Here is a 15,069-nt window from a genome sequence, read left to right as displayed (position 1 = left end):
TCTTTTCCTCTCTGGTATTCTTCCCTAAGAATTCTGGCTATGGTGGCCTCTTACACAGCTCAACTGTCTCCTCGACTTAGGAAAACTGTGGGGCTCTGTTTGAACTCCGTATCTTTGGGTGAAGCAATTGTAAGGATCACTGTCCTGCTGTACCTATTGTCCAATGTCTGAAAACCACTGTTTCATATACCTTGATTTTGTTTTCTGCTTTCAGTAGTTTAAGATGGAAGAATAAATCCAGTTCCTGTTACTCCATCATAGCCAGAAGAGCCATTGACCCAATTCTGACTGTCATGCTCACCACTCCCAGCTGTGACTGTCTACAGACCACCACATACCTGCCTCCACATCATTCACCCTCCAGGCTTAAACCTGTTTCGGCTCATTAATACCTCTGAGGACATTATATCTTTCACAAATCTGGTGATTTCAATGCAAGAGATGACCTTTTCAATACCCAGGCCTCTCAGTCCCCTGACTTCTTATTCCACGATCATGTCCTCTACCCTACCTTGGTTGTCCACTCTTTTGGTTAAACTCCAACCTTATCTTTACCATAACTGCATCCACAACACAATCCCAATTTCAAGCATCCCATTCTTCAACCATGACCTTCTCTCCTTCCCACTCATTCCTTCCAGTACTCTAAATTCTTCATCCACTGGGAATAACAATTTTGGAGCCTACTACTTTTTCTCATCCATCTTATATGTTTCTTTTTCTCCTTTACCTAGTTTAGAGTCCGTGGTCCATGGTTATATCACTCTCTACATAATCCTCTACTCTTTGCCTGCACTTTGTTAGTCGTACACATTTGGCAAACTGCACCTCTGGTGATCTCTCTCTTTGCCAACTCTGCCCATGCATGTGCTTGCCCAACAGAACAGGCTGGAGGGAGACACACATCCATGCTAACTGGTCATACTTGAAATCAATGCCCAGTCACTTAAAGCAGTCCCTCTGAGCTGTCCAACAATCCTACTACAATTTCCTAGTCTGCGTATTCTCTCCTTTCCTAGGAAATAGTATTACAATTTATCACATCTCTTCAATTTTCCAAGAATTGTTCTCCTAGCTTCACTGTCAGGTGGCAATATTGTTTCTTATTTTCTGAGAACTATAAACAAAGGTAACTCCCACAAGCTCCTAGCACCCACCATCTGCATCTGTAATCTATATGCTCTTATCATTTCTTCCATTACTATTGAAGAATTAGCTGTCAATACTTCTTTCTAAGGCCAACCTATCTACTTGTGCTCTTGAGGACTGCATCCCATTTTGCTTATCCAAGGATATGGCTACAGCAGTTCCTTCCCCTCCCTCTAGCATTGTCAATTTCTCCCTTTTTTCTGGATCCATCAGGACACTGTATTCCAGAGAAATGCTTTAATATCTCTTATCTTTAAAATACCTTCTAAGTAGTCATATTTCCCCCTGGCTACTCCTTCATTTCTCTGCTGCCCTTTACAGTGTGTTTAACATAAATGTCTATACTCTTGAACTTATCCCCACCACTCTAATGAGACTATTCTTTTAAAAGACACCAAAGATCTCCATGTTACTAAATCTAAGGCTCTACTCTCAGTCCTCACTAGCTCGTTCTTCCTTAGTCTCTCCAAGCTCTAAATGTTGGAATGCCCCTGGGCTGTCTTCTTCTGAAGCAACATCCCTCTCCACAGGTGACCTCACTCAGCTCCAAGACTCTAAATACCATTGCTGCTGCTGCTGCTAAGTTGCTTCAGTCATGTCCGACTCTGTGCGACCCCATAGACCGGCAGCCCACCAGGCTCCCCCGTCCCTGGGATTCTCCAGGCAAGAACACTGGAGTGGGTTGCCATTTCCTTCTCCAATGCATGAAAGTGAAAAATGAAAGTGAAGTCGCTCAGTCGTGTCAGACTCTTAGCGATCCTATGGACTGCAGCCTACCAGGTTCCTCCGTCCATGGGATGTTTCAGGCAAGAGTACTGGAGTGGGATGCCATTGCCTTCCCTGACTAAATATCATTCCAGGATGACAAAACACAAATTTATTGCTCAGGCAATAAACTGACAGTTTCAGGTCCGTTCAGTTCAGTCACTCAGTCATGTCCGACTCTTTGTGACCCCATGGACTGCAGCACGCCAGGCCTCCCTGTCCATCACCAACTCCCAGAGCTTACTCAAACTCATGTCCATCGAGTCAGTGATGCCATCCAACCATCTCATCATCTGTCGTCCCCTTCTCCTCCTGCCCTCAATCTTTCCCAGCATCAGGATCTTTTCCAATGAGTCAGCTCTTCACATCAGGTGGCCAAAGTATTGGAGTTTCAGCTTCAACATCAGTCCTTCCAATGAATATTCAGGACTGATCTCCCTTAGGATGGACTGGTTGGATCTCCTTGCAGTCCAAGGGACTCTCAAGAGTCTTCTCCAACACCACAGTTCAAAAGTATCAGTTCTTCAACTTAGCCTATCCTATATCAAATACGCATTTCAAATTCTTGATCTGCAGGCCAGATTCATGATCTACCCCCAAAATGCTCCTCCCAGAATCTTCTACATCTCAGTAAACTGCAGCTTGATTCTCCCAATTACTAATGCTAAAAAAAGTTGAGAAGAATCTTAGAATCCTCCAATTTCCTCATACTTCACCTCTGCCTATACTGGTAAGTCTACTTTCAACATGTATCTAGAATCCAACCACTTCTCAAATCCTTCACTACTTTCACCACAGTTGGAAGTCATCATGAGCCCCATCTAAGTTGGTCCATTACCCTTACAACTGGTCTTCCTGCTGTGGCTCTTGTTCTCAAGATATTAACAGAGTCATCATTTTACCCTTCTGCTCAAACCTTCCAGTAGAGTGAACCCTCCTCACATCATCACGACCAGCATTCTTACAGTGGCCTTAAGGCTCAACTCAGCTACAACTCAACTCATTTGAAATTAATGCCCAGTCACTTAAAGTAGGCCCTCTGAGCTGCCCAACAATCCTTCTACAATTTATTTCTCTACTATGTATCTTTTTCAGATATGCCTAACAAGTTTATGACCTTTGTCTTTGTCCCAAAGAGTCTTGTCCAGAATTGCCAAGGTGTGTTTCCTTTTTCCCTCAGGTCTCTGCTCACACACACATGATCAGTAAGGCCTTCCCTGACAGTCTAGAGAAAGTATCACCCAGTCACATCCCCTTTCTCCCCTGCCTGACTTCCATTTTTCTCTAAAACATTCATCACCATCTGACACACTAAGCATTTAGTTTTACTGTCCTTTGGTGCCTGGATCTCCTCATTAGAATGTAGGCTCCATGAGGGCTATGTCCCCAGAGCTCAGCACACATTTGGGTGCTATCTCCTTCTTGAAATTTTCTTCATTGGCTTCCAGGGCACACACCCCCTTCTGGCTCTTTCATTATCTCCTTGCTGGAAAATGAAAAGTGAGAGTACAAAAGCAATTTCAGGAAGATAACTGGTCTTCTACTAAGTTGGGTGGGACCCATGACCACAAGACCAGACAACTACCTCCCCTCTGGGGAGAAAGATACCCAGGGATGCCAGGAACTCACTTCTATGTATGCAAATAGGACTTGTGCAGCAGGACAGCCAACATATGAAAGCAGAACTGGCTTTTTTCTACTGAAAAGCAAGGGAATTTTAAATCTGTTTTTTGTTGCTCTAGCCAACATAAAACATAAAATAGAATTCACCATATAGTCACAGAAACGCTGAAAGAACTCCTAAAGTAACCTATTTTATAAAGAGAATGTGTGTGTGTGCTCAGTCATGTCTGATTCTTTGAGACCCCAAGGACTGTAGCCTGCTAGGCTTTTCTGCCCATGGAATTTTCCAGGCAAGAATACTAGGGTGGGTTCCCATTTCCTATTCCAAGGGATTTCCCGAGCCAGGAATCGAACCTGCATCTCCTGCATTGCAGGTGGATTCCCTGCAATGGGGAATCCCTATAAAGAAAATAGGAAGTCCCTAATTTATCTGGCCAAGAATAGTAGATGTAATTATATATATATATATATATGTAATTATCATATATATATATAGTGAATATAATTATAATGAAAAGGACAAAAATTAGCATTTTTCCACCTTAAAAATATAGTTGGCTAAATTTATGGAATAATATTGAAAGATGCTCCTGATAAAAAGTTAAAAGAAACAATAAAATAGTATTTCCCCTTAAGTTATCTAACCTGGTAAAGAATGACAGAGGAATTGTCACAGATTGAAGGAGATTAACAAGAAATAACAACTAAATGTAATTAGGGACCCTCGACTGAATCTTAGAACAGGGCAAAAAAAAGAGAGAGACATTCATGGAAAACCTAGTAAAATCCAAATAAAGTCTAATGTAGTTTAAAACAAATAAATCCAAACAAAAGAAAAACCCCATTCAGTACAAGAAACTTTCTCGGCAACTAGCACATATCTCTCTGCCTGGAAGTTCCACACTTTCCAGGGCTCGATACTTTGATTGTTAGAAGGTTCTTTCCTGTATCCCTTTGGGTTACAGCTTCTTGTAACTTCACTCAGTTTAGTTCTTCCTTCTAGAACTAGGCACATTAAGTCTAATTCCTCATTTAACACATATTTATATCCTGCCTCAAGTTTGTTTTTGAAGCTTGACACACCCAATTCCTTTTATTTGACACATTATGATTCTTATACCCTTTATATTCTTGTCACACAACTTTTAAAGGACTCCACTTTGCCAATGGCCTTTCAAAAATTAATGCCCAGAACTGAACATTAGAAGCATGTCAAACTATTTCTCTTCTTTTAGATACTACACTTCTGTGCCTAAAATTGTCCTCTACTTTTTAGCAGGTACATCACATTGGCCATGAATCATTTATCCATACTTGTGTGGTATAGTTCGACGTCTTAACATTCAATCCTATGACCATTTTTCTCCTCACAGAATCACACTGGCAAGTGGGAAAGTGAGATGTTTGTCCAGAGTATTCTCTATGAAAAGAGAGTCTTCATTCAACTGTAAGCTTTATCTGAGAGTTAAAAATCTCAGCTGACACTTGCAGCTGGTCACATACACACACTTTAAAGCTGCTGTGCACCCTTTTCCAGAAACCAAAGCGTCAGGTCCTGAGTTCCCCAACAGCTCTTCCTGGGCTGGAGTCATCTATTACAGAAAGCCAACCCATTACTTCCTTGTATCTGGGCATCATCATTCTATTTTCTGACCTGTCACCCTCAACACCCCCAAACCCCTTTGAAGTCAAAGCATCAGTCATTTTTGTCAGATGTAGAAAACACACAAAGCATGTGCATGGGATGCTCTTATATCCACACATGCAGAAACTTGAACATCCAAAGGTCGCCTAATCCCTGCTGTTGTATAATGGGCCTTGATTTAAAAACAAAACAGTATCTGCAAAGAAATCTTCCCTTATTTGTCGCTTTGGGGACGGAGGGTTCCTAGTCAGGCATGGGATGCCAGCAACACTCGATCAACCTCATACAACCTCTAAGACGAAGCCGAGGGAGGCGGCTCCCCCAGGAGTAACATCATCGGCCGGGGCTCCCGGGACCCCCCTCACCTCTCTTGTCCAGAAGCCACATGAACGCGAAGCAGGGCAGGAAGCCGATGGGCCCCCACAGCACTAGGAGAGCGATGTCCCAGCTGGAGAAGCCGTAGGCCTGGCGCGCCGAATTCTGGATGGGGCCCCATGTGTTCCAGACCAGGCCCTGCGCGAACCCCAGCAGCGAAAAGAGCAGGAGCACCAACCAGCGGCGCCCATACACGCGTCCGGGACTCGGGGCTGCCGCGGGCAGTGCCGCCGCCGCCTCCCGGCTTCTCCAAGCAGCCCCCGGCGCAGGCCCGAGCCCCGGCGCTAGCAACGGCTGCCGTTCCTCCTCGCTGCTCCAGCCCGAGCCCATCTCGACGCGCGGCCCGCGGGGCCACAGCCCCGCAAGGTCCTGAGTGCCGCCGACCAGCCCCGCGCGGATACTGCCGGGCTAAGCCGCGGCCGAGGTTGCTTTGGTCGCCCTGGGCCTGCCGGCCGCGTTGCTGCGCCTGCGCCGCGCTAGCCGGCCGCGGGCGGGGAGGAGGGGCAGGAGAGACCGGAGAGGAGGGGGCTAGGGTGCGGGACCCGAGGTGCTCTGTCTCCCCGGGATGAAGAGGCAACCTGGGCGAGAGACGGAGTGGAGCCGGGGTCCCAGAGCGCGGACCGGGAGGAGCTGGAACGACCGGGAGGAGCGCCGCTGAGCCTGGGGAAAAGGGAACTCCCGGACAGGCTGTAATAAAGGAGGTTGGGCGAGGAACCTGGATTGTTGGAGGAAGTGTCCAAGTTTACGTCATGTGCCCAGTAAACTCGAAGATCTCCGGTCACTTAAGCTAATGCTTGTTTCTATATTGGGTTAATTCTCAATTCCGAAGGATTTATAACTTCAGAATTTAGAGCGGGAGATAGAATAAGACTGACGCGTAGTAGGAAGGATTGCCGCATGAAAATTGTTTTTTATGTACAGTAAGTACTGTCTTATTTAATCAGACGTTTTTTAGTGCTTTACATACCAACGAGGAAATTATAAACGAATCAATTTAGTTCATATATAGAAGATATAGATCTCTTTCTACTCCTTTGCCTGTCATTATTAGGAGAGCAATAAAGATATATTTATTAAACCTGAAAGATTTTTGCCCCCAAATGAGCTAGATCTATCTCCAGTTATTATGATTTTGACTAGATGAGTAAACGAGAAGACGGGAAGTTGTCGATCTCTTGATCAAGCAGCCAACAGTTGCATTTATTTTGATATACAAATCCAAAGGTCTGACAGCTGTCGGTTAGTGTCCTGAAAATCTAAGTCGCGATACGGCTTGATCAGGGTTGGAAATGAGTCACAATGAACGCAATTAAAGCACGTTAGCCTGAGGCTCACATTCCCGGCAGCCACGAAAACCAGGTGGAGTCTTGTTGCTGCCAGAGGGCAAGAGAGATGGGGAAGAGACGGGGAAGAGAAGCGTGAACTCTCTTATCCAAGGCTGTTAAGAGTGCCTGCACAATAAAGCAAACGCAGAGCCACCTTCCACTGCCTTGAGCGCCACAAAAAACCAAACCATCCCCTAAAACTCCAAAACCGTTGGGAGGAGGAAAGTGCCAAGGCGAAAACGAAGGACCTGACTAGGAAACGAGGAGAAGCAGAAGCGAAGCCAAGAAACGTCTTCAGTAAAAGAAGACAACCGTTTGAAGAAGGTAAGAAGAGCCACAACCGAGACCACGTGCATACATATCAAGCGCCCCTGAATCAAAACAAACCTGCGTAGCCCCGCCCATTCCCCGTCACGTGACGTCCACGCTCTTGCAGCTTCCGGAAGAGCCCGGTAGCAACCGCTTCACCGCCAGAGTTTTGGTCTATCTCAGACCGGTACCCGCTCCGTTTCTCTTTTGGTTTGGGCTGAGCCCGCGGCTTGCCATGGCAGCACGCCCCGGGGCGATCACTAATGCGGACTCTGCATCTGGAGGTGGAGAGGAGGAAGGTAGGTACTAGGCGGGTCAGACCAAGAGGTTGTAACCCTCTGTCTTGTTGACACCTCTCATATGACCGTTTGTCTCTACGGCCTAGCAGTAAACTATGAGTAAAAGTATTTATTTTCTAATAAACGTGATTTTGTTCCAGTTGTGGCACCCAGCTTTTAGATCGACTGTTCCAGTTTCCCTCCATCCTACAAGTGTTGTTTCACCCATGAGGATGTTGTGAATGTTAACAGTGGATTGAACCACACTTGAGACACATGGAGTTATCTTGGACTTTTGTGAACAGGATTATGATTTCAGTGGAATCCTGCTTTAGAGAACGAATGTGAGCCTGAGATCCCTATTAGGATTTATTGAATGATTGCTCCATGCCTGGCACTGTTCTGGGTACTGCCACGGGATCCAGAGACATTTGACTGTATATAACAATGGCTTTTCCCAGTTGAGTAGAGGGGTCTGGAAGGGCAAAAGAGTGACTAATGCTTGGTAAAATGAATACTGTCAGTAATACATACTGAGTGAGGATTGTCATCAGGAGAGATGCCAGTGGGGGAAAGATAAATACTTCAAGAAGGGAATAGTTTGAGGTGGACCTTTATGATTTGATGAAATAGTGACAAACCTAGGTGGTTATGCTGGGGTGGGGGGTGGTGTGAGTCGTGGGAAGACAGGGAGCAGAGAAGCATAAGATGGATATGATTGGTGATCAAATAGTCATGTTTGTCTAGAGGAAGAGATGACCATTGCAAGCAGAAGCAGCAAATTACAACTCCTTACTATCTGACCACAATCTCCTGCCTTTATAACTCCCTTGTTTATGTACCCCAAAGAGACAATTCCTGAGCTTCATCTGTACCTTCAGTCCATTGTTACATTTTCTGTCTATCTGTATCCCCTTATCTAGTTTAGAGTGCATGTCATAGTTTATTATTCTGATCTTTCTCTTGAAAATACACTTTTCTCTTGTCCTTGCTTGCCTTTTACTCCTCTGACAAAACCTATATTCTGGATGAACCCAAACTTTTGCCCTCTGCACTTGCACCTATATTGCTGAACTTTGCTGTGAAAAGCCCTGGGCAAGTTGATGTGATGTTATAAAATGAAAATAGTCAACCTCTTGAGTATTCACTCAGCATGAACCTGAGACCTTGTCATCCTCTATTCTTGTAGTAACCTTGTTTTCTTTTATCAGTGAAGATTCTCCAACTCTATATATCCTCTTTTCATCTCTTCATCACTCTGAGCTGATGACTTTGCAAGTCAGGCCAGCTCTGCATCTGATCTGCTCTATTCCTCCTTCACTATCACACTGTTGTCCAAATCATCCACAATTCTCATCTAAACCACTACTGTATCTTCAGGCCATGTGTCCCCATTTCTTCTCTTGTGCCCCTCCAATCCCTTCTCTATTCGGTGGCAAAAGTGACACTGTCTTACTTAAAAGTCTTCAATGAAATCCACTGCAGTAAGAACTTAGATTAAAATCCAAACTCCTAACCATGACCTTCAAAAATCTTTGATCTGGACTCTGCTGATGTCTCTAGGAGCACCTCTTGTCACTCATCACCTCTTCTGCTCTTACCTGCTTTTCATATAACTGGCTTCTTAGTCTTCATATTTTAAGGTATGTCACCACCTGAAACCTTACCATATTAACCCATCTAAAACAGTTATTGCAGTTTTCCCCTGATCCCTAAGTGTGTTTGTGTTCTGTAATACAGCATCCTGCTTCCTGCACTTAGCACAATCTGTAACTACTTGTTTATTATTGTGTCTTCCCTTAGACCTTAAGCACCTTGAGGGCAGTACATATATCTGTTTTAGTCACAATGTTGCCCAAGTAGAAATACAATGTCAGGCTCCTGAAAGTGAAAAGAAAGTGAAGTCCCTCAGTCATGTCTGACTCTCTGCGGCCCCATGGACTGTAGCCTACCAGGCTCCTCCATCCATAGGATTCTCCAGGAAAGAATACTGGAGTGGATTGCCGTTTCCTTTCCAGGAGAGCTTCCTGACCCAGGGATTGAACCTCGGTCTCCTGCATTGGAGGCAGACACTTTACCCTCTGAGCCACCAGGGAATGTCTACAATGTCAGACTCCTAGTGAGCTCTTAATACCTATTTGTTGAGTGAAGGAGTAAGGGAATCCAGAGGCAAACCCAGAGGCAGAAGGAGAAAGAGCCACTCAGAGTCCAGGAACTCAAAGTTGGTGTAAGAAATGTTAAGAGACAGAGATCCTGAAGGCACCTTATACCAAATTAGGGACTCTGGACTTTGTGACAGACGCTTTTAAGGAGCTTTAGGTAGGGGATCACTGCTTTAAGGAAGATCACTGCAGCTAAAGGATGGAGGATAGATTGGAGGTAGAAACACTGAAGGAAAGGTACTTAAATCTCCTTAGCCACAGCATTCTCCTCTGTAAAATGCATAACTGTTGTGAAAATTAAAGATACTTGTAGATCATCTAGCATAAATGTCTGACAGGAATTACATATTCAACTATGTAGTTTTTTGTTGGGGAAAAAAAAAGTGCTGGCATTGGTGACTGACTGATATTCAAAGAGATTGGAGGTGTCTCTGAAATTTTCTAGCCTGAATAACTACATGTGAATTAGGAACCTGAAGTAAAAGGAGGTGGTTGGGAGCACTGTTGAGTTTTAGTGTGCATGCTTAGAGTTTAGGTTTAGAATGGTGACGTGAAAGATGTCAAACATGTTGCTGGGAAGGAGGAAGTTTTTATTGTTTATTCAAATACCACAAATTCACCCTTCTAAAGTTTTTCAGTATGTTCACAAAGTTGTGCAGCCATCACTAATGTAATTCCAGAACGTAATTCCAGAACGTTTTCATCATACCAAAAAGAAACGTAGTTCCCATTGGCAGTCACTCCCTATGCACCCTCTCTCCATTCCCTGGCAGTCACTAATGTACTCTGGCTCTGTGGATTTGCCTCTTCTGGGCATTTCATATAAACTTGGAATCATACAACAGGTGTCTTTTTGTGTCTGGCTTCTTTCACACAGCATGTTTTCAAGGTTCATCTGTGTTGTAGCATGTGTCAATACTTCATTACTTGCTGTGGCTGAACACTGTTCTGTAGTATGGATACGCCGCACTTTGCATATCCATTCATCAGTGGGCATTGTTTTGTTTACACTTTGGGGCTTCTATGAATAACGCTGCTATGAACATTTGTTTACAAGGTTCTGTGTGAACATATGTTTTCCGTTTCTCTTGGGCGTATATCTGAGTGGAATTGTTGGGCTATCTGGTGATTCCATATTTAACGATTTGAGGAAACTTGTCATTCTTAATCTTGAAGTTCTAAGGAGGGAAATAAATCTGATTAAAGTATGGATTTGCTCCCCTGAAAAATGTAGCACGTGTACACATTTTTGCAGGTGACTTCAAATATTTGTATTAAAGGATTGATTCTCTGAATCCCATCTGTGGAGCTTTCAACCCTATTTTTAAACTGTCATCCTCCCCAGAAAACACCACTTTGGGGTGACTGCCTATTACCATTACAAGTAAATGGGCAGAATCCTCCTGAAAGAGAAGACTTTGCTTTCAGTTAGATAAGGCTTGTGTGAATAAAGGGTAAGCAAAATACAGACATTCAATAAATGCATGTGAAAGGTTCACTATGTTTAGTATAGTAACAAGTATTGTGGGGGGTCATAGAAAAGTTAGTTTTTGAGCAAACTTACTACCACTATATTATCAAAAAATATTTGAATGTCACTGTAAATGGGAGACTCTTTCATCTGGGGAGACTCTTCCATCTGGGGAGACTGAAGACAGTTCCTGCCCTAAAATAGCCTATAAATATAATTTAGGGGGAAGAACACAGATAAAAAGACTTGAAGGATAATGCATATTCACACCACAGGAGGCACATTACATGCTTTGGGGGTGAGAGGAGAATGAATACGAGTTGTATTGGTCTGTGCTTCTGTGCATAACTTGAAGGTTTGTTATAGAGTACTCACTCTGCACGCAGCCTTGGGTGCCACAGGCCCACTCTTAGAAGACTTGAGCACCTAAGAATTTTAGAATCCTCAGGGTTCCTGGAACCAATCCCCCTCACAAACTGAGGGACAGCTGTAGTGTGAATATGGAAATGAGTGAAAGAAGTCGTTTCTGGTGAGGAGGCCAGAAGTAGAAGTGAGTGGAGAAAAGCCCAAGGCACATAGAGGGCAGAGAGTGGGAAAGAAAGTGAGGAATCAGACTGGTTCTACTTGGAGTGGAACGTGGTAGGGCAGACAGGTGACAAGGACAATTATGTCCTTGGAGACCTGAGAGGAGCAGGGTGAACCAGAACATTGAAGTGAAGAAGAAGAAAATCATAGGTTTCAGTTTTCTCAGAAAAACAGGGTAAGGCACCACACTGAGTGAGGGAGTGGAGAGAAATATTGGGGATTTGACAGTGAAGAAACTTTGTCAAGTTGCTGTAGAGGCGAGGGCGATTAGGAGTTCCTTGGTGGCGAATAGCGTGTTTGGGTGCTGGAGAGGGAACGGTAGAAGTGAGCATGAAATCCTGGAACTGATTGATCCCTTTGTTTTGAGAGTGCTTGTGAGTTTGCTCAATAGTTCATTGTACAGAAGTGGAGAAAACAAATGGTTAATTTTAATAAAGTTTTATACACTTAAAAATGAGCTCTGATTTTACAAAACATTTCTTTGGTGTTAGTTTATGTCAAGCACTGTACTAAGCTCTATATGGAAGTAATGGTTTACTTTCAAGATTGTGATTTTTTTTAAAGTTGTGGTTGATTTACAATATATTATTTTCAGGTATATTACATAGTGATTTGATATTTCCATACATAATGAAATGATCACAGTAAGTCTAGTAACCATCTGCCCCATACAAAGTTGTTACGGTATTATTGACCATATTCTTTATGCTGTGTGTTATGTCTTCATCATAGCTTGTTTATTGTATAACTGAAGGTGTGTACCTCTTAATGTCTCCTTTACCTTTTTCACCCACCCACACCTTCCTCCCTGTTTGTGCAATGTGTCTGTGAGTTTGTTATTGTTTTGTGTGCTTGTTTGTTTTTTCAGAGTCCACATTAAGTGACATCATATGGTATTTGTCTTTTTTCTGTCTGATTTGGAATAATACCCACTAGATCCATCCATGTTGTTGCAAATAGTAAAATTTCTCTTTTTTTATGACTGAATAAAATTTCATTGTATATATACATACCACAATGATGTGATATTTGTTGTTTGAAGTAACAGCTTGGAAATTATTAAAACAAACATGAATAAGCAGAGCACAGAGGGTTTGTGGGACAGTGAAAATACTTACTATGATATTATGGTAGTAGATATATGTCATTATACTACTGTTGTTCAAATCCATAGACTACACAACACCAAGAGTAAACCCTAAGATACACCGTGGACATTGGGTGATTACGATGTGCCAGTTTAGGTTCATCTTTGGTGAAAAATGTACCCTTCTGGTGAGTATTGCTGATAAAGGGAGGGGCGTATACGGGAACTTTGTGTACCTTCCTTCTAATTTTCTTTTAAACCTAAAACTACTGTTGAAGAAATGGGTTTAAACAAACATGAAACTACTTATTGTTAACAATTGACTCAAGTGCTGAATGTGAGATGTTACTTCTAAGATCATACATTGGTTGAAGTGTTTCAGTGAAATTAAAAATTGTGGTATTTTGAATTTGAATCTTTCAGAGTAAGATTGTATTTGTTTCCATTGGACTCTCAGTTTAAAATTTTTTCTGATTAATTTTTTTTAATTGAAGTATAGTTGATTTATAATACTATGTTAGTTTCAGGCATATAAGATGATTCACTATTTTTACAGATTATACTACATTAAAAATTATTACAAGATGATGGCTATAATTCTGTGTACTATATGGTATTTCCTCGTTGCTTACCTATTAATATTTTATACATAGTAGTTTATATCTCTTCATCTCCTACCCCTAATCTCATAGTTGGGGCTTTCCAGGTGACGCTAGTGGTAAAGAATCCCCCTGCCAGTGCAGAAGATACAGGTTCTCGAAGAGCTGGACATGACTGAGCACACAGCACAGCAATCTTAAGTTATAGCCAAGTTTATGCCTTGATGAAGTGAAGGATTAAGTATTACTCACTCAGTCATCTCCGACTCTTTGTGACTCCATGGACTGTAGCCCACCAGGCTCCTCTGTCCATGGGATTCTCCAGGCAAGAATACTGGAGTGGGTTGCCATTTCCTTCTCCAGGGTATCTTCCCAACCCAGGAATCAAACCCAGGTTTCCTGCACTGCAGGCAAACTCTTTACCGTCTGAGCTATCAGGGAAGCCCTGGTGAAGTGAAGGATGCCTCCTTTCTAACTTCCTCCAGTCCTGCCCCAGGAAATAGCTCATTCCAGAGCTGAATGCACTTTAGTTCCATTAACAGCTGACACTCATACATAATTAGATTTATTCCTTTTCAGTGAGAGGCACCATACTCTCCATGTCATTGTTCTAATTTTTCTAAAGGGCAGGAGGAGGCAGGGAAACCTGAAGGAAAACGAGAACCTATGTGATCTTAAAAAGGAAAAAATTCTCTTGCTAGAGCACATGTGTAATTCACATGTGGCTACAGTACTTCATATTTGATAATGATTAATATTAGGAAAGACTAGAGATTGCTTCAAGAAAATTAGAGATACTAAGGGAACATTTCATGCAAACATGGGCTCGATAAAACAGAAATGGTATGGACCTAACAGAAGCAGAAGATATTGAGAAGAGGTGGCAAGAATACACAGAAGAACTGTACAAAAAAGATCTTCACGACCCAGATAATCACGATTGTGTGATCACTGACCTAAAGCCAGACATCCTGGAATGTGAAGTCAAGTGGGCCTTTTGCATCATTACGAACAAAGCTAGTGGAGGTGATGGAATTTCAGTTGAGCTATTTCAAATCCTAAAAGATGATGCTGTGAAAGTGCTGCACTCAATATGCCAGCAAATTTGGAAAACTCAGCAGTGGCCACAGGACTGGAAAAGGTCAGTTTTCATTCCAATCCCAAAGAAAGGCAATGCCAAAGAATGCTCAAACTACCGCACAATTGCACTCATCTCACATGCTAGTAAAGTAATGCTCAAAATTCTCCAAGCCAGGCTTCAGCAATACGTGAACCGTGAACTTCCTGATGTTCAAGCTGGTTTTAGAAAAGGCAGAGGAACCAGAGATCAAATTGCCAACATCCACTGGATCATTGAAAAAGCAAGAGAGTTCCAGAAAAACATTTATTTCTGCTTTATTGACTATGCCAAAGCCTTTGACTGTGTATATCACAATAAATTGTAGAAAATTATTAGAGATGAGAATACCAGAGCACCTGACCTGCCTCTTGAGAAACCTATATGCAGGTCAGGAAGCAAGAGTTAGAACTGGACATGGAACAACAGACTGGTTCCAAATAGGAAAAGGAGTATGTCAAGGCTATATATTGTCACCCTACTTATTTGACTTATATGCAGAGTACATCATGAGAAACGCTGGGCCAGAGGAAGCACAAGCTGGAATCAAGATTGCCGGGAGAAATATCAATAACCTCA

At 42.8% G+C, this 15,069-nt stretch overlaps 2 protein-coding genes across 4 annotated transcripts in view; one reads left to right on the top strand and one right to left on the bottom strand.

Moving 5' to 3' along the window:
* SLC49A4 (solute carrier family 49 member 4) overlaps positions 1–6,032 on the bottom strand; it is a 102,841-nt gene extending 96,809 nt beyond the window's left edge. Inside the window, exon 1 of the mRNA XM_019956572.2 lies at positions 5,548–6,032. Within this exon, the coding sequence (XP_019812131.2) occupies positions 5,548–5,887 (340 nt within the window). The 5' untranslated portion in view covers positions 5,888–6,032. The remainder of the gene's footprint in view (positions 1–5,547) is intronic.
* HSPBAP1 (HSPB1 associated protein 1) overlaps positions 5,998–15,069 on the top strand; it is a 57,408-nt gene continuing 48,336 nt past the window's right edge. Inside the window, exons 1-2 of one of the 3 annotated variants that reach the window (XM_070799978.1) lie at positions 7,216–7,490; positions 12,862–12,962. In XM_070799978.1, the coding sequence (XP_070656079.1) occupies positions 12,950–12,962 (13 nt within the window). In that variant the 5' untranslated portion in view covers positions 7,216–7,490; positions 12,862–12,949. The other 2 variants (XM_070800038.1, XM_019956459.2) reach the window with 2 other exon arrangements.

Source organism: Bos indicus, chromosome 1 (genome assembly GCF_029378745.1).
Source record: "Bos indicus isolate NIAB-ARS_2022 breed Sahiwal x Tharparkar chromosome 1, NIAB-ARS_B.indTharparkar_mat_pri_1.0, whole genome shotgun sequence".
Lineage (NCBI taxonomy): Eukaryota > Metazoa > Chordata > Mammalia > Artiodactyla > Bovidae > Bos > Bos indicus.
Note: the sequence above shows the minus strand (reverse complement) of the source record. Positions and strands in the feature narration are given on the sequence as shown.